Source organism: Gracilinanus agilis, chromosome 6 (genome assembly GCF_016433145.1).
Source record: "Gracilinanus agilis isolate LMUSP501 chromosome 6, AgileGrace, whole genome shotgun sequence".
In the NCBI taxonomy this organism is placed as follows: Eukaryota; Metazoa; Chordata; class Mammalia; order Didelphimorphia; family Didelphidae; genus Gracilinanus; species Gracilinanus agilis.
Window position 1 is genome coordinate 222,248,475 of NC_058135.1, and position 25,071 is coordinate 222,273,545.

A 25,071-nucleotide genomic window follows, 5' to 3' on the forward strand; every position below is an offset into this window, starting at 1 on the left:
CTTAGTGTTAAAAATACTGCTGACAGTTTACTATGTTTCAAAGCTTGCCCATTAATTAGGAGGGAACAGCATACCAAAACTTTGTTAAGAAAACATCCAGCCATCTTCACAACAGGGAGAGAGGTCTAAAAACAATACATTGTGAAGTTCTTAAAATTGACTATTATCTTCTAAAGTTAATAGGCCCTGGCTATTCTATCATTTGACACATTTGATTTTTTAGTAAACAGTATTTTGCATGATGCTTGAACACCAGAGAAAAATGGTAAGGTTCTTTTGTTTATAACATCTTTTTTAGTTCTAAGGGATAAGGTGCAAATTATTTTCATGAACAAATCCTTACATCTGTGTCAAACATTTCTAAGATGCTGTTTCTAAAAAACAAATTATCCAGGTAACAATTTTCCATTGAACGGTTATAAATTCTAGAAATTAAAAATATTAACATGTAGAATGTTAAAGTCACTAAGGGAAAACTGCCCCCCAAATCTCTTGGGGGCACATACATGTATTTTAGTTGGGGACAGAAACAGTGGGGTGAGGGAACAGCACCACAGTTACCAACAGTGAAGTCAATTTTTCTTTAAACATTCAGTGCTCAATAAAATTATTAAGAGTGGCTACATATCCCCAGGCAGGTTAATATTTACAGGGCTTGGGCAAATGTCCTACATACTTTGATGACCTCCGCTAATGCTACAAAAAGAGCTTTAAAAAACAGCCTGATATGAGCAACTAGGGAATAACTAGGTCTATCTATCCATGGTCTGCCTCTCAAAACAGTTGGCAGTTTCTGCAGAGAAATCACAGGGTATCAGGTAAAATCATCTATGAGGTGGCAACTGATGTTAACCTGCCTGGTTACAAAATGGAGAGTTACAATGTTCTACTTTTTATAACCAGTGAGACATAACAATCTAGTAAAGCAAAGAATACGGTAAAATTGAATTTTAAAAAATAAATCCACCTTACTTCAGTGTCAATTTTTATAACTATCATTACCAAAAGTAGTTTTTTAATAAATTCCTTTTGAAGATGGATTTTATTCTCAGGGGATGTTAAAAGAAAAAGTAGTTGCTTCTCCAGTATTTCCTTCATTCTTAAAAAAAAAGTTGTTAGAGATGCTCACTTTTTCTTCTTTTCCTCTTCCCCATTCAGTCATCTTGATACCCCCTTGTCATGATGCTCCTAATTCCCTTCTTTTACACCAAATAACCTTGGGTAGAATGAGTGAGGGGGAAAAGGAGGATATGAAATAAATTTTGAGCTCTTAGGAGTTTTTATACCTCAAACTTCCAAATATCAGAATGAATTCTCAGAGCAGAAAAAAAAACCCCTTTAAAAAAGGGACTATCTCTCAAATATTACACCATGGGCTGGGCACTTTTGTTGAAAAAATAGTAACCAAAAAAAAAAAACACCTCACAATGGAAATCAGTGTAAGATTTGTCCCATCTTACAAAACCATAACTTGAAATAGAGAAAAGAACTGAAAAAGGGTAAAGCTAGCCTTCCCCAAAGTTTATAAATTGTGATCCACAATCAAAGCAAAACAGTTATTCAGCTACCCCCCAAAATGCTTTAATATTATAATGTTGGATAATGGCATATTTTAGACCAGTATCAATTCAAGTTTTAAATGAAAAAAGACCCACAAATTTGCATGTAATGGAAATAGCTTTAATCATCAATAATTCTAAAATCTAAATCTTTCAAACCCTGAAAAAATAGTTTTGAAAAAATATACATTTTTATGATAGACTATGCTTCATTTTTTTTAAGGGCTACATAACAGATCTGCACTATTAAGGCAAACTATGCTAGTACGTATAAAACATTAAATGGGCATAAACTAGGGGCATCTGGGTTGGATCATGATTGCACAGGTCAGAACTTGTTAGCAACTCTGCCCCATCCTCATATCAAAACACCTATGGGGCAGGAAACAGTACATAAAATCATTTTTTCCCTCAATTATTTATTTTACCTTTTAGCCTAAATAGAAACATACACATGGCAGGTCTAATGTCCCTATAATAGTCAAGTTCACATTTTTTTTTTGTAATGAAAAATCAGGATATCATCAATAAACATACATTTCAATTAGTAATAATTTGTGAAATGAGGCTTAGCAAATATATATTTTGAGATTAAAAGCCAAAATAAAAAATCATTAAAGAAAAACCAAATAAAAAACATATAAAGCGTTTTCCCAAAATGGTGAAGAATGATGACAAGATGACTGTGCATTCAAAAGATATGCCCATGAGAGGTGAAATGATTTTCACCAAGGTGGCCATTTTAGGAAAAGTTGTTGTTCCAAGTTTGAGACTCTTACAGCTCTGAAGACTAAAGTGTTACTTATATTTTAGTTGTAATCTATAAATAGGAAAAAAAAAGAATATGAAAAAAATCCTCTAAAATTCCCCCCCTCACTATCCTAGGGTGCTCCTCTCCTTATAAAGGGATATACATTTCTGAGAAAATATTTCACATTAAAAAAAAGTTTTACAGTTTGCTGTTTTTATAAGAGCAAGGAGAGATGACCAAACTCACTGTTTCAGAGGAAACCAAGTTAAAATCTTTGAAACAGACATTACTGTGGTATCTTCTGAATAATGACACTGAGCAAAGGTCAAGTTATTTTTTTGTTAAACACTAAAAGTATCTTCTTTAGAAAATATGGTTTTCCACCCCACATGCCTTTCAGTGAAGTGAAAAATAGGCATCCAATTTTTTCAATCATGCCTTTTTTTATCCCCAAATGCAGGAGGGAACCATTACATTCTTAGAAATTCAAGTGTAACTGTAATGTTGTGTAATAAGTTTTGTTTGTCCTGAAAAATTCTGAATTGTGTATCTCACAATTCATTATCAGTGCAGATACAGCAGAAACTGCTAGAGATGGCTCAGTGGATTTAAAAATGCTTTCCCCCAAATGAAACCTGTACACTTATTAGATATGTAAAACTGTGTCCTTCGTTGACCCTATTCACAAGATAGACCCTTGTATCTACAAGATAGTGTTGGCAGTTAAAAACAAACAAAAAAAAAACCACTCACAAACACATAAAACCCCTGAAGTCTGTCACTATTTGCACTCTGTTTTTCTCCTCCAACACCTCCTTTTCTTTCTCTTGGGCTTCAACTTGGTTGGTTCTGGGAAGGGTTTCTCAGTCTTTGGGTTTCTAATAGACTCCACTCCAAAGTCATGTTCAGAGCAGCATAACCGTCCATCTTGTGTGGTGCTGAAGACTGTCCCATCTTGGTGTTCCTTGCAAAAGGAATTTGGGCAGAAATGGCAAAAAGAAACTGATGGTTTGCCACATACATCACAATGATGCCAAGGGCATTCCCATTTCCCTGAAATCAAAGATGAAACATTAATATTCATCAATGTTAGAATTTTAAAAAATCCTCTGACATAAAATGTCAGTGGTTTAGACTGGCCTACATATTGACACTATCTGGGGCAGAACAAATTAGTTTTAAGATGCCTGAAATTGCCTCCTATTATTTACACCAATCACAGTCATTAAATCCCACAGATATGAAAGCTTCCCCATTATTCTTTCAAATCACTTAAAATTCAAAAGACAGGGTAGGTAACAATTGGAAGAGCTTTGGAGTAGCACTAATCAATAAAAACAAAATGGCTTTTAAAAAAATCACAAACTTCACAAGGATCCTTGAATAAAGAGTCATAATATTAATGATAGAGGCACAAAGGTACCACCCCATTGATTGTCACCGAGTTGTGTAAAGGCACTGAGAAATTACATAATTTGAACAAGGTAATAAACCAGTCCATGTTGTGGTGGGGCCTGAGCTCAAATCTTCCAAAGGGTTCTTTATCCGTGATGAAAAAGTTGGCTTTTGGTTACTTGCATTTTTAATATGCTCCACAATGACACTATTTCTATGATATGAGTAGAAAACATTTCTGAACAGAGCTCCGTCTATGCCTCTAATCATTCCTTATGAGTTAGAAATGTTCATTACATGCCTCCCTGATTATCTGCATCTTTCCAAATTTTATCCATTTCTTGCCCTCACTGAGAGCTAGAATTCAGTATGTCACGTGTATTAAACCAGCATGGTGGTGTAAAATAGTAGGTTTTCTTAAAAATAATCATAGAAAGCAAATTTTTCTTAAATAACAGCTTTGATTAAAGGAATGCTTAGAAGAAAAAGCTGGAGTTCACAAAATTATGGAGTTAGAATTTAAGAAGGATCAGAGATCAAGTTGAAATTTTCTAACAAATGGCTATGTCTTTATCTAATTTTGTTATGAAGACATTTAAAAAAAGAGAATGATTATCTATGATAGTAATAGTATCATAGTAATATTTTTTAACTCTTTTGTCTTAGAATGAATACTAAGTATCAATTCCCAGACAGAAGAGCAATAGGACTAGGCAATGGGGGTTAAGTGACTTATCCAGAGTCACACAACTAGGAAGTGTCTGAGGGCAGATTTGAACCCAGGACATCCTTTCTCTAGGTCTGTCTGCCTGTGTCTCACCTAGCTGCCCCTAACATCTTATTCTTTTAAACAGCTAACTGATTAACTAAGACATTTTAATGCAGGGGAGGGGAGCCCCCCGCGGGCTTTGGGAGAGGTGGAGAGGAAGAAATGGCAAGGCAGCCAGTTCCCTATAACTGTAAGTCTTTAAGCAGAGGCTAAATGAACACTTTGTTGGAGGTATTATAATTAGTATTTCTGTTCATGAATGGACTTGACAGAATAGATGAAAGTTTCTTTGTAGCTCAGATTCTGCTATCAATAAATATCCCCAAAATAAAACTTAGTGTAATGAAAAGATTCTTTAAGTACTCACAAAACCCATATAGGATCAAATACACATTTTTGTACCGCTTTGACAATCTACTTAGTCTGAATGTTGTCTAAAAACAAGGTTTGAATTTCCATTTTCACACAGAAGTTTGTGGCTTTCTGACTTTTAAGCCAAAATTTTGCCTGAAGATTCAATAATGCCATCTAGTGGTGAAAATAGAACTTTTAACCCATAGAGGGATAATAACTGCATGATACTGATTCCCAGGAAAGGATCTATTTTTAACTCTTTCCATTAAATTCAATCACTTTTATTAAGCATTTCTTATCAATAAGGCAGGGTGATAACTGAGGAACCAAAGATAAAATGAAAAGCAGCCCTGTGCCTGAAAATAATTTTAGAAGAGGCATAACATTATAGAAATGTGTAGGACTCAAACACAGGCAGTTAGGTGGTAGATAAAGCAGTAGGCCTAGAATCTGGAAGACCCAAGTTCAAATGCAGATTCAAACACTTACTAGCTGTGTGACCCTGGACAAGTCATGGAACATTGCCTGCTCCAGTTTCTGCATTTGTCAAATGAACTGGAGAAGGAAATGGCAAACCACTCTCAAATCTTTGCCAAGAAAACCTTAAATGGGGTCATTAAAAGTCAGACTTGAAAAAGTCAAACTGAACAAAATATATATATATAACTAACCACTGATGCCAGAGCTTTCTCTAGAGCAGATGTGTGCCGGTAAATGTTTAACAATGGGCTCTCAAAAAACATACCTAAGTTTAATCTCTATTAGTAACATCTTCTCCATCACTTTCTTAATTATAAAAAACCCCTAAAACAAATCAAGTCTCAATTTGTTATATTTGGTGATTACAGAGGCATTAAATGTTCACACTAAAAATATAGCAAAAAGGTGAATCTTGCTAGGCTGTGAGCTGGTTCAAGTGTACCCTGGGTAACACCTCCCTCCAACTTCATAAAAAAAAAAAAAATTGACTACATTCCAACAGACAGGAAGAATTCTCGGTGATGTGGGATTTATCCCCAAGTCAGCTGTCTGTGTACGATCAGCACAGTGACTCATCAGAGTTAAGATCAGAATCAATAATAAACAAGGAAAAAGAATAGTAATGAGAAAAAGTTATGGCATACAATTAAGAAGATTTAATACTGATATGGTTGAATAAGCTACTAAAAATAAAAAGTAGGAAACAGACAACAGAATTGAAGATCATTCAAGATTCCCTGAAAGAAGCAGTAATAACTTTTCAATAACCTCTAGAAATAACTACTAGACAAAGGAACAAAGATGTACAGATGCAAAGTAATTTGGCCTGATGATCCATACAGGAGAGACTGAACAGACAAAAGATATCTACTGCCCAGATTTTAAGATGCTTCTGAATGTACACCTTATAGAACTTTTCCCAAAGTATGTAGATCTGGGGCAGGCTATATTGGTTGACAATAAGCTGAGCTGACAGAAGGGGAGGAGTGGGATTACTTTGGGTGGGGGGGGATACAAGACATTTTTACTGACCCCAAAGTTTCTCATATAAAAGGCCCATTTCTTCCAATAAGTTTTTTTTGAACAATGTTGCTTTTTGACATGGATACTTTGAACAACAACTTCATTTGAATAGCTAAAGATGAGTATTACACAGGGAGCAAAAGAAAGGTATGTGGCGGATGTAAGAAGCATGTAACATATAACCAATGAATTCCAAAGAACATGAGATGGTGGCATCTTTCATGACCAAAAAAAAAAAAAAAGATGTACTAATCTGTGGAAAGTATGAAGATTTCCAGCATTATATTGAATGGGACCACTGGGATGGGACACATGGGATGGGAGGGCCCTCTTAGTCACTGGAGGGAGCCCCAAATTATAAGCTATAACATTTTGAGACTGAATATTTACAAAAGTAGTGATTTCTTATTGTTAATAAAGTAAAACTACAATCCTTACAGAAGGCAGCATAGACTAGATAAAAAACTATGGCCCTCAGGCAAATCACTTAACTTTTCAGAACTTGTAAAATGGGTACAACAAATTCACTTTGCAGGATTTTGGTGAGTTTTCCACCTTAAATCTCTGCATAAAAGTGAGAAAGAGTTATAATGAGCAGAAGGAGGGCTGGAGAGATGAGGAATTAGTTAGGAGGCAGGGAGTCCAAATTCCCTTTTTTTTATCAAAGAAGTAGAGATTTGGAAAGACTAGATTTGCCTAAGATGACATAATTGGGATTCAAACTCGTGTCCTAGGACTCCATGTTCAGGGCTTTTTTCCCTGTGCCACAAGGCCCACAGCTGGCACGGATTCTTTATTTAAGGTTATATCAAACCAACCTTAAGTTCTGGAGAATGCACTAGATAAACATACCCAAGTTTCAATGGCCTTATCTCTGGGAGAATCTTTGTGGACCAGGTGAAGAAATGAGAATCAGAGAGTAACAGCAGATTCATAAAGTGTGGAACACTACAGTGAGTGCTAACTGATAGATGTCACCCTGAAGTAGGTTTCTTGTGACTTTGATTTCATCTTGTTCTGTTTAATATTTTTAAGCAATGATCATGATCCAAAAAAGAAGGACTGTTTCTCAAAGAAGTAATATGACACAAAAGTAGGAGGCAGAGTATATAATATTACTAAGGACAAAATTCAGAATGAAAAAAGATCTCAACAGGCTGGCATAATAGGCAGACTCTAATATGATACCATCTAACAGGTCTATGAATTCTTGAACTTGGGTTCAAATAATTAGTTCTCCAAGAATAGAAGGAAGACACAACTAGAGAAGTTTCATGAAAAGTACCAGGGAGTTATGACCTCTATGATGAATGTAAACTGATAATGAGATGTAGCTGCTTAAAAAGTTAAAACAATAGAAGTCAAATGCCGGGAACCTAGGATGTAAGAATTCTGCCATTTTCCTTCATGATTAAACAACTAGAATTCTATGTTCAGTTTTGAAAATGTTGCGTAGAATGGATCTGGACAAGATGGAGTATAGGAAAAGAATGTGACAAGAAGATTCAAAACTATGTCACATGTATATTGGATGAAAGGAGTCAGGATGCCTAATAACTTAAAGCAGACTTCATCAAGAGGTGAGATGGCCAAAGGACAAAAGATATTCCTTGTAGAAAAAAGGATTATTGTTATTTTGTGGGGGCTGGGAAAGCAGAGCCAGGACTGATGAGTATAAATCACTAGACTTCATCCCAATATAAAGAGTAACTTGCCATATTAGCAGGCAGAAATCTCGCCTTTGTATGGTCATCATTGTTTGAAGTCTTTAAGCAGAGCCTTCTGAATGACCACCTAGTTGGAAGATTAGAGAGAGAGCTGATTCTTCAGAGTAAAGCTGAATTAGATTATTTAGGACATTCCTTCAACTCTTGAGATTCCATAATTGCAAAGAATCACTGCTTGACTATGGAAATATCAAAACTACTCAAAGTGCTAGAAAAGAAAAGATGGAAGAAATTAGGTATTTAAAATATTATTGTAACTAAACGAAAATAAATGTTTAACTGGTTAAAAGCAGTGATTTGAGAGTCAAGGAGTATTTGTAAGCCAAGGTCCTTTTCATTATCCTTATCTGTGAATAATGATGTATTTGCAATCTGTTGAAATTAAGATCAAAGTTAAACAAGTCAAGGTAGTACTATCTGAAAGCATATAAATTTGTTATTTAGAAAACATTCTAAAAAGACAACAACTTGTGTGGGAATCCAGTTATAATTTAACTTACCAAAAGGACGTTTAACCAAATCTAGACAAGACAGATGATAAGCTTTAGTACAACATTTCCGATCACATAGTACCAGCTGACCTCCATCACCACAACGGAAACAATCATCTTCAGATTCTTTCTTTCCTTCACCTTTTGTTCTACGTCTCCTTGTTTTTTTCTTGGTCTTTTTGCCCTTTTCCTCTGAAGAAAGAGCAGCTGAGTTCTAGGGTAAATAAGAAATTGTGTTTACTTGCAGAAAAATTGAAAAACAAAAACAAAAAAAAAAAACCACCACCCTAGTAGGTTAGAAGAAGTGTTGATAATTTAAGAGTTTCAAAATCTCTTTAATTAAAAATCTCTTCAGTTACAAAAACAAGGAATTTCAGAAAATTCTTTTTTGACATGAAAGAAACTAGGATAAATCTAAATGGAAGGAAATTTTTTAAACGTTTGCTACTAAATCAACTTGAAAAAATAAAGTATCTTACATAAAACATGTTCATCTTAGGCTGTTTATCTTAATATTAACAAACAAGATGAACAATTAAACTGAAAAACAGCATATATAAGAACAAATGAGATACTCTCTTGTCACAAAGGTATTATCAAATTATATATAGAAAACAGTGAAGGAATTTTTTTCTCACATTGAGGATAATCTAATAAAAAATTCATTTCATGGTTCAAAAAGTGTTTTCCTCTCAACCACATAAAGGAAATGTAGGAACAGAGTTTGATATGATTTGCCCTTAGTCAGACTAGACTCAAAAGCCAGGTCTCCCTATTTAATCACTGAAAGGTCACATATAAATATAATTTACATTAGTACTTTATTTCTCCATTATCAATCCCACTCTCCTTTTTACAATACACAAAAATATAAAATGTTATACTCACTTCTAAAATAAAAAACAGGGAACATAATTTAAGGACATCAGCTTTGGGCTGCTGCATTAGTAATTTGAGTAACATTACTCTAAAAACCAAGTGACACTGTATAAAGAGCTGAAACTGAGCTCTAAGGTCAGAGGTTCCTTACTCTTGCCTTTTAGACGGTAATGCAGAATAGCTTTAGCTAGGGCAAAATGGTTTTTTAAACCTTGCCAGACCCAACAATAATATATATTCTTGGGCAAGGAAGGAAAGGACATTGCTAACTGATTAACTCTACATGACCTTTACTTAAGCAACAAAAAAATATTACAAGTCAAAAACCTGTAGGGAAAAAATTAGGTATCTTTCATTGTTTCGTTCTACACACCTTTGCCTCTATTTCCAAATTTGTCCAATTTAGAAATACGAATTGTAAATCCTCCCTATTCCAGCCATGTAAATTATAAAATGAAGAGACTGTCAATTTTTAAAAGTTCTCTTTAAAACTAACCTTAGACCAGCTTTTTAAATGCCACTATTTATTGAGGCCTATTCCTTTGCAGAAAATAAAACTCATATGTTAACCTGTACCATATAACATGTACCTCCCAGTATGCATTAAGATTTATCTTGACACACAACTTGCTATGCAATTTAATTGCTCTTATTTTAAATAAAAATAAAAAGTTTACTTAAATTATGGTTATACCTTTGGTCTATCACCAAGGAATCCACTACAGTTAGAGGCACCACATCGACAGACAGTTTTTTCATTGCCCAGACAATCAAGGTTGTAATTAAAAGTCAGCTCTGTCCCTGGGAAAAGAAACTCATTAGCATAAAAAGTTTATCTTCTTTAAACAGGAGGAAAATGTTCTGTATTATAACCACATATTACATTCTATAGTTTAAATGTGCACATTTAAATATACTTAATACCATGAATCTCCAAATTTGTTTACTTAAATTATTAAAAAGATTAAGAAAAATAAAATCCTTTACAATAAAGTAACTTAAGTGCTGAAACAAAACTGAGGAAATGTTGGGGAATATACTAGCCTATTTTTCTTAATCTTATTTGTAGAAACTACACAGTCTCATATAAAGGAGGAGAGTGGACAGCAATTTACTGTATGTTGAAATTCCTTTGCCTAATGTTCAATACCAGCCACAATTTGGCACATCCCACCTTTCAAGGTTTTACCTTACCACACAATCTGTACTCTTGGCATGTCTAGTCATATCCTGTATATTGGTTCATGCTGTCTCCTAAGCTATCTCCCTTTAAAATCACAAATCAAATGCCATATCATCCATGAAGTCTTTTGATTTCTCCTATTAGTAAATGAACTTGGCTGATTCTTCCAAATTGGGCTTTATATTACATTGTTTTTCACCATAACAGGGTATATTTTATCCCTCTTCTAAAACTATGAGCTCCAGGAACTTCAAGAACTGAACTAAACTGTGTAATTAATAATAATAGCTAACATTTAGATAGTGCCTTAAAATTTGCAGAGTGTTTAACATGTTATCTTATTTGATCTTCACAACAACTTTGGAGGATAGATTACTATTATTATCTCCATTTTACAGATGAGGAAACTAGAGCTGATAGAGGTCAGGAGAATTGCCTAGGGATAGCAAGTACTTTAAAAATGGTAAATTGGAGGCAGCTAGGTGACTCAGTAGATTGAGAGCCAGACCTAGAGATGGAGATCCTAGGTTCAAATCAGGACTCAAACACTTCCTAGTTGTGTGACCCTGGGCAAGTCACTTAACACCCATTGCCCAGTCCTAACTCTTCTGCCTTGGAACCAATACACAGTATTGATTCCAAGATGGAATGTAAGGATTTTATAAAAATAAAAAAATAATAATAAAAATGGCAAATTGTTGGACTTGAATTTCCTTGGGTTTCTTCACAAATGTGGGCAATGAGATCTTTCACTGAAACCCAACATACCTGCAGGAATATCACACACAGCAAACAATCCCACACGTGTGTCTCCATTGACCGTCCATTTTAGAGTCTCACAATTTGGCTGGCAGCTGTGGTTCATGAATCGAGAATAGTTTCCTTTGGGACCAGCATCAATTATCCGGTCCTACAAGTTAGAATTATCAATTTTAAGAAAAATGTTAGGTAAAATTTTGAAAAGCTCTCTTTTTCCTTAAGGGAAATGAAAAGTGCAGGCAAATCTTACTTGTTGTACTGAAAACTGTGGTGTATCATATGAGCTGGTATATGACACCCCCAATCCAATACTAATTATATAGCTCACTTATTAACTGTCACAACCACATGGAAGGGACGACGTTTTAGTGAGCACTGTTAAAACAAACAGAACTAAGTATTTTAAAAACACAATCACTATCAACCTTGCATTAAGTCCCATTATCATTAGCCCACACAAGATTTATCTGTGTTTATAGTAAGACCATTGATTTATTAGAACAAAAATTAAAAATCATTATCAAATTATGAGAACAAGAGAAATTACACAATAAAATAAAGATAAAAAAAAAAAAAAAAAGAGAAATTACACAGCAAAATTAAAAAGTCAATCTAATCCACTTCAACAAAGTACCGATGCCAAAACCATAATTTGTTACCTGTTTTATTTTTTGTGGTATCACTTTTAACATAGTCACATCACATGCTCATTTTTAGCTTTGTAGTAAAGTTGTTAGTATCAAGCTAATTTCTATCAAGCCAATTTCCAGTTTACCAACAGTTATGAAATAGCTTCTCTGGGTAAATGTCCTGCATTTTATTGAGCCCAATTTCTTCTGATTCTATTTAGTCTATTCAGAACTAAACTGATTTGATTATTGAATGTAGCATAATTTGACATCTAATAGTGCTACTTCCATTTAGTTCCTATTTCATTAGTTCCCTTAAGAGTCTAGATATTTTGCTTCTCCAGATTAATTTTGCTTAGTTAAATATATTTTGGTAGCTTGACTGACATAATATTAGACTTGTAAACAAATTTAGGTAGTATTGACATTTTTATTATTGGCATGGCCCAGCCACAATCATTAAATCATTCCTCTAGTTATGTTATTCCTTATATCTATACAAGCCTTGACCGCTCTTGGCAATTAACTCCCAGACATTATATGTATTTTGTAGTTATTTGGAAATAGGACATTCCTTATTATGACCTTCTGAATTTTGCTCATTGTTCAACAGAAATTTAAAAATTAAAAAATAGATGTTATTTCTTAGGTTTGCTTTATATCTTGCTGTTATTGAAGACTACAGTCTCAGCTTCTTTCTTGATTGTCTAGAATTTTCTTTTCTTTTAAACACTTACCTTCTGTCTTAGGATCAATACTAGGTTTCAAGGCAGCAGAGCAGAAAGGGCTAGACGATGGGAGTTAAGTGACTTGCCCAGGGTCTGAGGCCAGATTTGAATCTAGAACCTCTCATCTCTAGGCCTAGCTCTCAATCCAGCTGCCCCCTCTCTAGCATTTTCTAAATAAATTGTCATGTTTTCAGGAAATATAGTTTATACTTTACTCTGTGTCTTTTCCTCAGCTTGTTGCTACTGTTAGCATTTCTAGAATTATGTTATTCTTGCTTTATTCCTGTATTTATTAGAAAATCTTCCTGTATTTCATCATTGCATATGTAATTATGTGGTTTCAACTTCGGGTTGTTTCACATTTATCCCTCTACCAGCCCTATCTCCTGCCCCAACAATATAGTCACAATGGCCTCCTAGTTGTTCCTCAAACAAGGTACAACATTCTCCAGACCCCAAATATTATCACTGGCTGTTCCCTTTTCCTAAAATATTTCTTTTTCTTCATCTCTCAACTTCTGGTTTCCCTGAAATTCCAGCTAAAATCCCACCTTCTATAAGAAGCCTTTCTTAGTTGCTTTTTAATTCCAATACCTTCCCTCTGTTATAGACTATTCATATGCAATTGTCTTCTCCATTTAATCTAGCTCTTTGCCTTTCCTTCCCTAGTGTGTAGCACACAGTAGGTACTTAATGTTTATTGACTTTATTTCTAAAAGACATTCCTGATCTCTTTTGTATCTTCCCTTTACTGATCATCTCTGATTTTTCCTGTATACATAGTTGCTGGACTTGTCTCCTCCATTAGACTGTGAGCCCCTTGAGAGCATACTTTCTTTTTGCCTTGATTCTCTCTATGGTTAGCACAATGACTAGCACACAGCAGGTACTTACTAAACACTTCTTATTAACTAATACAATTAACTGGCTAGCAAGTAAACATCAAAGGGCAGCTAGGTGACACAGTTGATAACTAGGCCTAGAAGGAGGAAGACCTGAGTTAGTTCCGATCTAGATTCAGTTAGTAGTTATGTGAACCCTAGGAAAATCACTTGACCCTGTTTGTCTCCATTTCTCATATATAAAATGAGGTGGAGAAGGAAATGACCAACCACTCCAATATCACTCCAAGAAAACCTCAAATGGGTCACAATGAGTCAGACACAACTGAAATAACTGAATGAAAAAGTAAGCAACGAGCATTTTATTAAACCCACACCATGTACCAAGAGGCACTGTGCTAAGACTAGAAAACCATTGTTGATTTTTTCTAATCTGAGCCATTCTAATTATAAATTTAAAAAAAATTTAATTCTATTTGCCTGGATAATATTTAAATGTTTAAAATGAGTATTATATAATAATACTGGGCTACATATTCTTTTTTTTTGTTTTATCCCTCCCTAGTTAATTAGTAAAACTATCAGTCTTATAAAAGGAATTATTGATTTCTAAGAAAAATTTGTTTAATAGAGAGACTAGTTTTTTAAAAACCTTTACCTTCCATCATAGAATAAATACTATGCATTGGCTCCAAAGCAGAAGAGTGATAAGGGCTAGGCAATGGGGGTCAAGTGACTTGCCCAGGGTCACATAGCTAGCAAGTATCTGAGGTTAGATTTGCTAGAACCTCCCATCTCTTGGTCGGACTCTCAATCCACTGAGCTACCCAGCTGGCCCCTAGAGATATTATTTTTAAAAGTTTGGTAGAATTCTTTTGAAAATCCACTCTTTCCAGGTTCCTCTGAAACTAGTTCAATTTCCTTGCAGTTGAATTAAGCTCCTTACTTGGTATTCTGTAATTTAACGATAGTATATATTTTTTTGGAAAGAATCTTCTAATTTCCTTTAAATTCTCAGATTTGCTGGCATATAACTGGTTCTGATAATTTAAAAAACTTTATAGTATTAATTTCATTTTCTCTACCTTTTCAGAGGTCAGCTTTTGCTTTTATAATTTCTATTTTCCAATTTATCTATTTTCAAAATTCCCACTTTAGGGGATAGCTGGATAGCTCAGTGGATTGAGAACTAGGCCTAGAGACAGGAGGTCCTAGGTTCAAATCTGGCCTCAGACACTTCCCAGCTGTGTGACCCTGGGTAAGTCACTTGATCCCCATTGCCTACCCTTACCACTCTTCTGCCTTGGAGCCAATACACAGTATTGCCTTCAGGTCAGAAGGCAAGGGTTAAAAAAAAAATTCCCACTTTGGTACTTTGTTGATTTAAATCAGTGATTCCCAAAGTGGGCGCTACCGCCCCCTGGTGGGTGCTGCAGTGATCCAGGAGAGCGGTGATGGCCATAGGTGCATTTATCTTGCCTATTAATTGCTATTAAAATGAAAAAAATAATAATTTCTAGGGGGCTAAGTAATATTTTTTTTCTGGAAAGGGGGCGGTAGGCCAAAAAAGTCTGGGAACCACTGATTTAAATTGTCAAATTTCATTCTCTATTGATTAGCCCCTCTTTTTCTACTATATTAACGTGTTTTCAAGGATAGAATTTTTTCCTTTGAGGACTGCTTTTACTACATTCCAGAAACTTTGTTATCATTACCATAGACTTTCACAGTTATTATTTATTAATAGTTTCTATGTTTTTTTTTTAACCCAGTCATTGTTCAGAATGTCTATTAAGTCTTTGATCTGGGTCATTTGCTTGTTCTCTGCATTTATTACAATTTTTATTGCATATGGTTTTTAAAGTATGTGTTTAGTATTATTTAGGACAAAGTATATATAGTATAAAGATAATATGTGGCACTAAAAATGTTTATTTTTAATGTTCTATTCAGAAAATACCGAAAGTCTTTCTCTATAAATTTTCTAATAGCTTTATTTAGTTCTATATTTTCCCTTTTGTTCATTGGTGTTAGGTTTGCTCAACAATGCTGAAAAGCAAAAAAAATAAAAATAAAAATAAATTAAATAAATTAAAAAAGACTAAATACTATGCCATTTGTTACAGATGTTTGTTACTGACATTCGTCCATTATAATGTAGTTTCTTTAAGAATAGTAGTTTCAGGGCAACTAGGTGGCTTAGTAAATTGAGAACCAGGCCTACAAAGGAGAGTTCCTAGGCTTGAATATGGCCTCAGAAACTTCCTAGCTGTTTGGGCAAGTCCCTTAACAACTGTCCCATTGTCTAGCATTTACTGCTCTTCTGCCTTGGAACTATAATGATAGAACCCACTTCCTAAGTTTGTCCTACCCCACACCCCATTTTTTGTATGTGTACATTGAGAGATTTAAGATAAAAGATGTGGGGTGGAGTGCTCTCTCTCTTGCTCTCTCTCTCTCCACTTGTAAGAGGGGAAAAGGGTTTTTTTTTTGGTTGGATATTAACATTTAAAGGTGTGGTCACCAAGAATTGAATAAAAATCAATTCCAAAATGACTTTAGTAATTTATTTACAAAATATAAGAGAGAGTGGAAGTAGAGAGATGAGAAGAGGGTAGAGTAAGAGATCTAACTTAAAGAACTAGACTATGTACCCAATCCCTGGCTTTACTCTGGCAGGGCTTCAGAGGTCCCAGCCGGAGAGCCTAAAAGTCAATTAACAAGGAGTTTAGCCATGAGGGCTTCTCCCAATCAAGGGAGCCTCTGGGAGGCTGGTACCTCCAGGGAGGCTAAAGTAGTCAGCCTTCTTAACTCGCCACGTGTATTTCTATGGGAAAGATTTAAGAACAGTTTCACCAAGTTCAAGGTCCTAGCCAGAGCTTCTTCAGGTCCAATTCCAGGCCAAATAGCGGAGTCCAAGGTCCTAGCCATAGTTCCTCCAGGCCAAAGAGACTTGAACTAACTGAACTGCACTCTCTTTTAAAGGGGCTTCTTTTGCGTTACTTCCTGTGCTTTCCTCTTAGTTTATGTGTCCAACCACAACAGAAGCTTTTCTTAGGACTGCCCAGGAGGTGGTCAGTAAATTTTGATTCATCACTCACTCTAGCACACGTGGGTCACAGACCTCCCAACTTGTGAACTAAGTGGGGATGTTCTCACCTTTGGTGATTAGATTAAGGATTGGCAGGGCAGATTTAATTTCATTATCACACACTGGAGGGCTTGTGTGGGCTAAGCAGCTTGGTGGACTTGAGATTTCAGCTTTGGTATTTTTCTAGATAGGTGAGATTTCTGTCCCCTCTTCATTTCCTTTTCTCATATATCTCCATTTTTATTAAAATTATGTTGTTAAGCGCTACTAACAGAGTTGATTTTGTAATGGCGACCACAATATTTTTATTAATATTACATTTAAAAATTTTATTTTCATCTATAACAGAACCAATATACAGTATTGATTCTAAGACAGAAGGTAAGGGTTTTAAAAAGTAATACAAATAGTTTCCTTGTTTATTTCCATTGATATTGTGAATTTTTATTTTTGCTTTTTTTCTGATCTGATATGTCTAATTGCAAACCCCTGCTTGGTAAATTGATCCTATCTTGTGTTCCAATCCAGTTCTCTCTTAAAAGTTTTGTTGGTTTAATCTATTCATGTTAAAAATGATGATCGCTAATGTGACTTTCTGCTTTCTGTTTTCATCCCCTTTCCCTATGAAAACCAGTACTTTATTTCCAAGGTTAGTAGTATTTATGCTAGTCTAAAGTTAATCTATATAGACAGGCTCTGCCTCTCTCTTCTCAGCTGCTACCATTTAGTTAACTATATCCTATAGTTTGGAGATGTTTTCTTTTATATATTTATCCATTTCTCTTTTTTTATGCATACTTCTTCCTTACTCAATCAAATGAATTTTTTCTTCTAAGCTATTTCTATAAATTTATGCATTTTTCTCCATCTTCCTTTTTTTCTTCTATGCCTCAATCTTGGAAATATTTGTGGGGGAAGATGGAAATAAAATAACACTGGCTCAAAAATGAGAAATTAAAACCTAACAACTGTCTTCTGTATATATTAATGTCGGGGGTTGATTTTAGCTTGTTTCTAGTGATCTCCACTAAACTCATGCTCCAGAAGTGTGGAGGTGACCTTGGGCTCCTGAAATCTATGCCAGCTAAATTTGTAAGCTCTGGCATATCTTACTAAGCAAGGAAGACTTTGAAGTTATACTTTATAATCTGTTCTCTGACTGAAGGCCAATCATCTAAGGATAAGTTTGGAAACTTTATCAACAGTATGGCATTAGGGTAAAGAATTTTTCACATAGAGAACCCCTCAAAGACTACCTAAACAATAAGGGGGCTATGATATAGATAAATGGAAAAAATACCTACATCAACTAAATAACTTACCTTTTTAATTATTTCTTTCCACTATTCCTTCCTTTAGCAGTCATATCCTATGTTATATTGATATGTTCTTTAATAATACAAACTTTAGATGAGGCTTAGAGGAATAGTCAATTTGCTTTAGTCATTTCCTATTACTGAGTTTCTTCACTTAGACGCTACTGTTTTAGAGTGTATAGATCATGTCTTACCTTTCTTGTTACAATCCATCCTGCCACTGACTCTAATATGCACCCTAATACATATTACACTGCTAGGATTTGTTGATGGTTGGTCTCAGCAATATTGATGCTGGCTTCCCAGAGACTGAAGATTCACTTAATGCATGAAAATTCATAGTATGATAATTATAAATTATTGTTAAGAACTTGAGACAGGACAATTGCCCTTGAGACCCATCATGGAATAATGCAGTGAGTCTTGTTAGATTGACTAGTCAGTTGACAAGCATTTATTCATTGATTACTATGTACTCCGTATTGAACTAAGTGACAATCATTGCCAACATGGAGCTCCCATTCTAAAGAGGAAGACACATACAAACCAGTATGTCATGGGTAAGGAACTCTCTAAAGTTAGGGCTTTATACCTTGGTTTATTTTTCTCTAAAAACAGCCTATGTTTAGATAGAGACCTCTTCACCACCAACTCTTTTAACTCTTTTAAATAAGCAAGCTATGTCGTGCTCTTTGTGTTGGCAAAAAATTGGAAAATGAGGGAATGTCCTTCAATTGGGGAATGGCTAAATAAATTGTGGTATCTGTTGGTGATGGAATACAATTGTGCTCAAAGGAATATGAACTGGAGGAATTCCATGTGAACTGGAATGACCTCCAGGAATAGATGCAGAGCAAAAGTAGCAGATCCAGGAGAACATTGTACACAGAGACTGATATACTGTGGTAAAATTGAATGTAATGGACTTCTCTACTAGCAGCAATGCAAGGATCCTGAGCAAGGCTGAGGGACTTATGAGAAAGAAAACTAGCCACATTCAGAGGAAGAACTGTGGGAGTGGAAACACAGAAGAAAAACAACTGCTTGAACACATGAGTTGATGGGAATAATATTGGGGATGTAGATGCTAAACAATCACCCCAGTGCAACTATCAATAATATGGAAATGGGTCTTGATCAATGATACATGTAAAACACAGTGGAACTGCGCATCGGCTATGGGGATTTAAAGGGGGGGTTGGGGAGAGGGAAAGAACATGAATCATGTAACCATGGGAAAATATTCTAAATTTTAAAAAATAAGCAAGCTATAGATTTTCTTTAAGGGAAGTATGTCTATACACATATTAGAATATAAAAAGGAAATCCTTAATGGAACCATGAATCTATTTCATAATATTTGATATATATGTGTATATATATATATATAGTCTACATGCTACTTTCAAAATGGTCATGCTTGTCTGTTTGCCTCTTCTTTTTGAAAAATATTTTAGTGGCCCTCTTTTTTGTCATCATTCTTGCTAATCTCTCCCCTACCCAAAATTTAAAATAAAATAAAAAGGAAACCTTATAACACATAAGTATAGTCAAACAAAATTAGTCCAAAGTGGCCAGAAATGTCTAGCCTGTTTCTTGTTGTACCTCATATCCATCACTTCTCTGCTTCACCACGACTGGCCATCTACAGACATGTTTGAGGATTGCACCGATAGCTTTTAAAGTTACTTTTTATTACAGCTTTGCCATCCTAGTTTTCACTTTATGTAAATGTGTACTACCTGGGATTCTCTTAAATAATCTATTTTGTCATTTTTAATGGAATAATAATATTCCATTGCATTTATGTACCACATTTGTTCAGTCACTCTCCAACTGTCAAGCTAAGGCATCTCCTTAGATTCAGATTTTTTACTTTTCTTTACTTATTCCTCTTCTTTAGGATAAAGAAATTAGTTTTATGTACTCCTTTTCTATTTTTATCCTTTTTTAAGTGTCTCATTTCCTCCCCCCCATTTCTGCTTATTTCCCTATAGCTCTGAAATAGTTCTACACCAAACTTTGGTGTCAATTTCAGATAAGTTATTCTAATGCCTATTCTTCCCACCTCTTCTTTCATATGTATATATCCTTCTCATGAGGAATAGCGATAATCCCAATCATGAGAAATAGCATCCAACTTCACCTTTGCCCTCCTTTCAAAATTAGTTTATTCTTTTTCACTTTCTTTCTTAGAACTCTCAGAATAGAACCATTATTCCACTACCCTTCCCCCCTTCCCACCCAAGGACCACTGTTTTTCTCATTTAACTTCCTTAATATTATTTAAAGGATAGGTGTTTCTTTTCTCCAAATTAGCATATTAGCACTGTATCATCAGGAAGATCCAAATTCTCAAATAGGTCCACCATATTAAATTCCTCTAGACGCTTGTATTTTTATTTTAAAAGTCCTACTCAGCTCTGGTCTACTGATCAGAAATACTTTAAAGTTCTCTTCTGATTCATCAAGGGTCTGTTTTTTCCACCCTACCTCTACCCCTGCATACACACTGCAAAAATCTCAACTTTAAAGGGTAAATTGTTCTTGGTTGCAAAACTACTTCTTTTGTCTTTTAGAATATTGCATTTCAATATTTCTTCTTCTTTAGTGGTAAAAGCTGACACTTTTTTTTGGTGATTCTAGTTACTGAAAGGCTTCTTCCTAGATGTTTATGGTACTTTTTCTTTGATGTGAGCTTTGAGTTGTGGCTATAACAGGGGTCGGCAACCTTTTTGGCCGTGAGAGCCATAAACGCCACATTTTTTAAAATGTAATTTCATGAGAGCCGTACAGTGCTCACAGTGCGGCTCCTGTAACAGTGCCTGAAAAAAAATTGACTTTATGACTCCTGCAGAAAGAGCCATATGTTGCCGACCCTTGGGCTAAAACATTCCTGGGCTGGTTTCTTTTGGAGTTTCCTTCTGGAGGTAATTGGTAGATTCTTCCTATCTTCACTTTACCTTCTAGTCTGGATAATTTTCATTTATATTTGCATGAATTATAATGTCCATGATTATTTTTTTTAAATCATGGTTTGCAGTCTGACAGATTCCTAAAGTATCTTTCTTTGGTCTATTTTTTGGTTCAATTGTTTCTGACATCAGATATCTTATGTTTTCTTCTATTTTTTCAATATTTTGATTTTGTTTTTACTATTTTGCTGTCTCATTGAGTAATTATTTGCTTGGTCTAGTCTAGTTTTTAGGGAGTCCATTTCTTGGGCAAGGTTTATCATTTTATTTTCCAAGCTATTTACTTTCTTAATTCTTGCCTTCAGAGCTTTGATTTGATTATCTCTTCATTTCTTCTAGGTGTTCATGCAGTTCTTGTAGAAAATCCATTGTTTTATTATCAGACTGCCTAAAAGTTGTTACATTTATCACTTCTTTTTGGAAGATCTCTAGGTCTGCAAAAATTTGTTGTTCTGGCTTGTTATGCTCTTTAGGTTACTCATCTTGTCAGTGTTAGGGTCCCAAACTGCAGCTTTGTGCAAGGCTCAGGCACTGACTGCTCCCTGTAGGTCTTTTAGGTTCGATGTTTCACCCTGTTTAGTCATCTGGTTTCCTGTGCTGACCTCTGCCTCCTGGGGATAGGCCCCCTTGGAAAATAGGATTGTCAGGGCACACTCTGGCATCTGAGGCTAGCTTACTATGGACCTCAATGCCACAGACTGGGGGTGTCCTGGTATAAACACTGATAAGTCACTGGTTACTTCCTACTGATGTTTCCAAAGCTTTGCAAATTACACATCTCCTCCCTTCTTCTTACACCTGCATTATTAACCTATCTCAATCTCTTAATCATTAAAGAAGGCATTATCCTTCTTGAAAGAATGGAAGAATGTAAGCTCTTTCTATTAGGGATAGTTTCATTTTGTCTATCTATAGCACTTTGGACACAGTATATGCTTAACAAATATTTGTTGGGTTGAATGGGAGCTGATGAAATGTTCTGCTTCAAAAGAGAAGCATTTTTAAAAATTGCTTATTTAATGCTGCTGGCTTATTTACGCCTCTTATTTATGCTACTGGATTGCACTAGTCACTTTAGAATAAAAAAATCAAAGAAATATATTAATAGAATAAAACTATGGGGCAGCTACATGGCTCAGTGGATAGAGAGCCAGGCCTGGAGACTAGAAGTCTTGGGTCCAAATCTGGCCTCAAACACTTCCTAGCTATGTGACCCTGGGCAGGCCACTAAACTCCCTTTGCCAAGGTCTTACCACTCTTCTGCCTTGGAACAAATACTTAGTTTTGATTTGAAGATGGAAAGTAAGAATTTTTTAAAAAGAAAAGAATGAATTAGAACTCAGGTCCTGATTCCAGGCTAAGACCTCGGTCCATTATGCCACCTAGTTACCTTAAGATTAAAAGTTCCTTTACCCTTAAGGAATGTAAAAAAGGAAGAGAGGCTACAATTTTATAAAAGAATAGTATTGTTTACAGTTGCTTAACCAGTTTTTTAAAAAAATACCATATTGGTACAAAGCATTTACCTTATCAATAGTAAGCATATAGAAATGTGTGATGTCATTTTCATGTGCATACTTGATTCTTGCCATACATTCTTCTTCATCAATTAATTCACCAACATACTCATTCACAAACTCTCCCTGTAGGTTAGAAGAATGCAGCTATAATAAATAATATACCACACACAGTTCAAAGAAAATATCTTATATCCTACATCAATACCAATTAGGACAGAAACAGGGTCTCCTTTGAATATTGAAGAACTGATCAAAAGGTATACTTGTGAGCCAATTCTCCTTAAATGGGTCACAGAAGGCCAAGGGTTTAGGAGACATATGAGTTCAGTGATCTTTCTCTACATGACACTTGGTTAAAGCATAACCACTGCCATGTCTCAGATCATAGGCTTAAATATTTCTTATACTACCAGACAAGTGCAGAAATTGCCTGATCCTAAGAATGAAGAGTTGAAATGGGGATGGATTGCAAAGGATGTGTTTTAAGTTTCCTCAATTGCCATTTTGGTTTTAAAGGGTTCTATCTAATCCAAGCCACTTCTCTAAGCTATTGTCACCTTTGTAAGATAACTTTCTCGCACTTCTGTTCAGTAAAACAGGATAAAAACAGAAAGTTACCAGAGACTTCTGAGTCACAAACAACTTTTATGCAATCTGCCTTTCAACTCTCTCCCTCCCAGACCAAATAACTTCTCTAAGTTTTAGGAAATTTGAGAGACTCCACAGCAATCTCTCTAGAGATCATTTTTGATAAAATCAATAACACTAAACTTGCAACTTTACTGGTATAAAGAACTCTAATGGAGAACACTCTCTTATCAATGAAAACTGAAATTGTTTAGATAGTCTTAGAGAATTAATGGGGAATTGAGAAGTGAATTGATGAGGGTCAAAAGCAGGAATTGAACGCTAGTCCTCCTATTAGCCAGCCCTCTATATTTATACAACATAATGTATCATCACAACCATTCAGAATATTTGTTGATATTGCCTTTGCTACCCCTAAACATTCAGAAGCAGATTCGATATTAAGAAAATTGGAAAAAATGGTTTTTTAAAACTGTATTTAGAATTATTTTTTAAATATATGACCATTATATCTCCTATGGGGAAATTTTTTTTAAATACAGTCTGTCAAATAATGCAGAAAAATGGCCCAAATGAAATAGAAGGAAAGAATTTTACTGCACATGTTCAATTAATTAGCATTACAAAAACAAGACTGCTATTTAATCTATCATTAAGTTCAGACTGGATATTCATTTACTAGTTGTTAAACTAAAGATCAATTCCTTCATCTATACTAGAAGACTTTTTCAGAATCTGGAATCACAGCAACAAAGACAAATAGGCCATTAAAAAACATTTATACACACATTCTTGAAGTGGTAAAATAAAGAAGAATTTAAAGTTATTATATGAATCCTAATACTGGGGTTATATAAAAATAAAGTAGCAATCTTTTCCATTCTATCCCTTTCAAAAGCACAATTCTTCATAACCACTGGCTTCTTCAAAAGAGCAGGGCTGTCTTTTTGAGTAAGATTTCCTTTCCCATAACATCAAACACTATCCCTTTTGCTTCAGAACAGAAACTTTAAAGGTAAGTAGTTTAATCTTATTTCATGAAGTTTACCAATTTTAAATAAAATGATCATTTTAAATGAAGTTTTGAAAAATCATTCTTTTCTGATTCTCTTATACATAAAAAAAATTACATACCTTTTTGATATCCCTCTTGGCAACCAGGCCCCAGCCTTTGCCATCGGTTTTGATGATCTTTGTCTCTGGGTACTGACGTTTGGTAAAGCACTGGTTTTGGCACTGCTCTCCTGCTGGACAAACTTGAGGGTGGCACTCATACATTAACATCCGATTTAAACACTCCGAGTCAAAACCACAAGGATTTTCATCTGTAGGCTTGCAGTTGCATTTGGGAATTTCAGAAATATCAGCTGTATATATCTGAACTTTTCCACAAGGTTTATTCACCTGAATATAGAAATTAAACTACTTTAAAGAAGGGCAGGACACCTGAATCCTTCATTTGCTATCACTCTCAGTGAAATGAACTCTCAGGTCTTTTAAGTTACACTTGAATGAGAAATCTAGCTAACCGTTTATTAAAGTTAATTATTTGCTTTCTCTTCTGAGACTAAAAAACAGGACCCTGGACACATCAATCATTACAGCATGACAGTTTATCAACAATAGAGTAGATGAGTAATTTCAAAGTTTTTAGAAGTCAGTTAATAACAGTCTAGGGAAAGCAATAGAGCAGACAAGTAGAGGAAAAACCAAAAACTTGATGAAAAAGAGTTCAATAAACAATTTTTCTAATATCTTCAAATGCATGCTTACCTCTATGATATAACAGATGGTAGCAAAAAGGATCTAAAGATATGACATCAAATATAAGGGGAAAGAGCCTTGATGGATTCTTCTTTAATAAAAATCAGAGTAGATGCTTATAGAGTGTGGGTATGTATCTACACATGGATATGTGTGTATAACATATCATACATGTATCTGTGCATATTTACTTATTTCAAAGGGATCACAGATGCTACAAAACAAAGACTGTATCAGTAGTATGGAAA

General features: G+C 34.9%; 1 protein-coding gene and 1 non-coding gene across 2 annotated transcripts in view; both read right to left on the reverse strand.

The window, feature by feature from the left end:
• Positions 1 to 2,962: 2,962 nt before the first annotated feature.
• Positions 2,963 to 25,071, reverse strand: part of NSD2 (nuclear receptor binding SET domain protein 2) — a 77,527-nt gene continuing 55,418 nt past the window's right edge. Inside the window, exons 16-21 of the mRNA XM_044680212.1 lie at positions 24,194 to 24,463; positions 22,478 to 22,594; positions 11,380 to 11,521; positions 10,123 to 10,229; positions 8,559 to 8,763; positions 2,963 to 3,363 (exon numbers count right to left, since the gene is read on the reverse strand). Coding sequence (XP_044536147.1) covers positions 3,092 to 3,363; positions 8,559 to 8,763; positions 10,123 to 10,229; positions 11,380 to 11,521; positions 22,478 to 22,594; positions 24,194 to 24,463 — 1,113 coding nt within the window. The 3' untranslated portion in view covers positions 2,963 to 3,091. The remainder of the gene's footprint in view (positions 3,364 to 8,558; positions 8,764 to 10,122; positions 10,230 to 11,379; positions 11,522 to 22,477; positions 22,595 to 24,193; positions 24,464 to 25,071) is intronic.
• LOC123253171 lies at positions 11,622 to 11,746 on the reverse strand. The gene has a single exon (XR_006506559.1).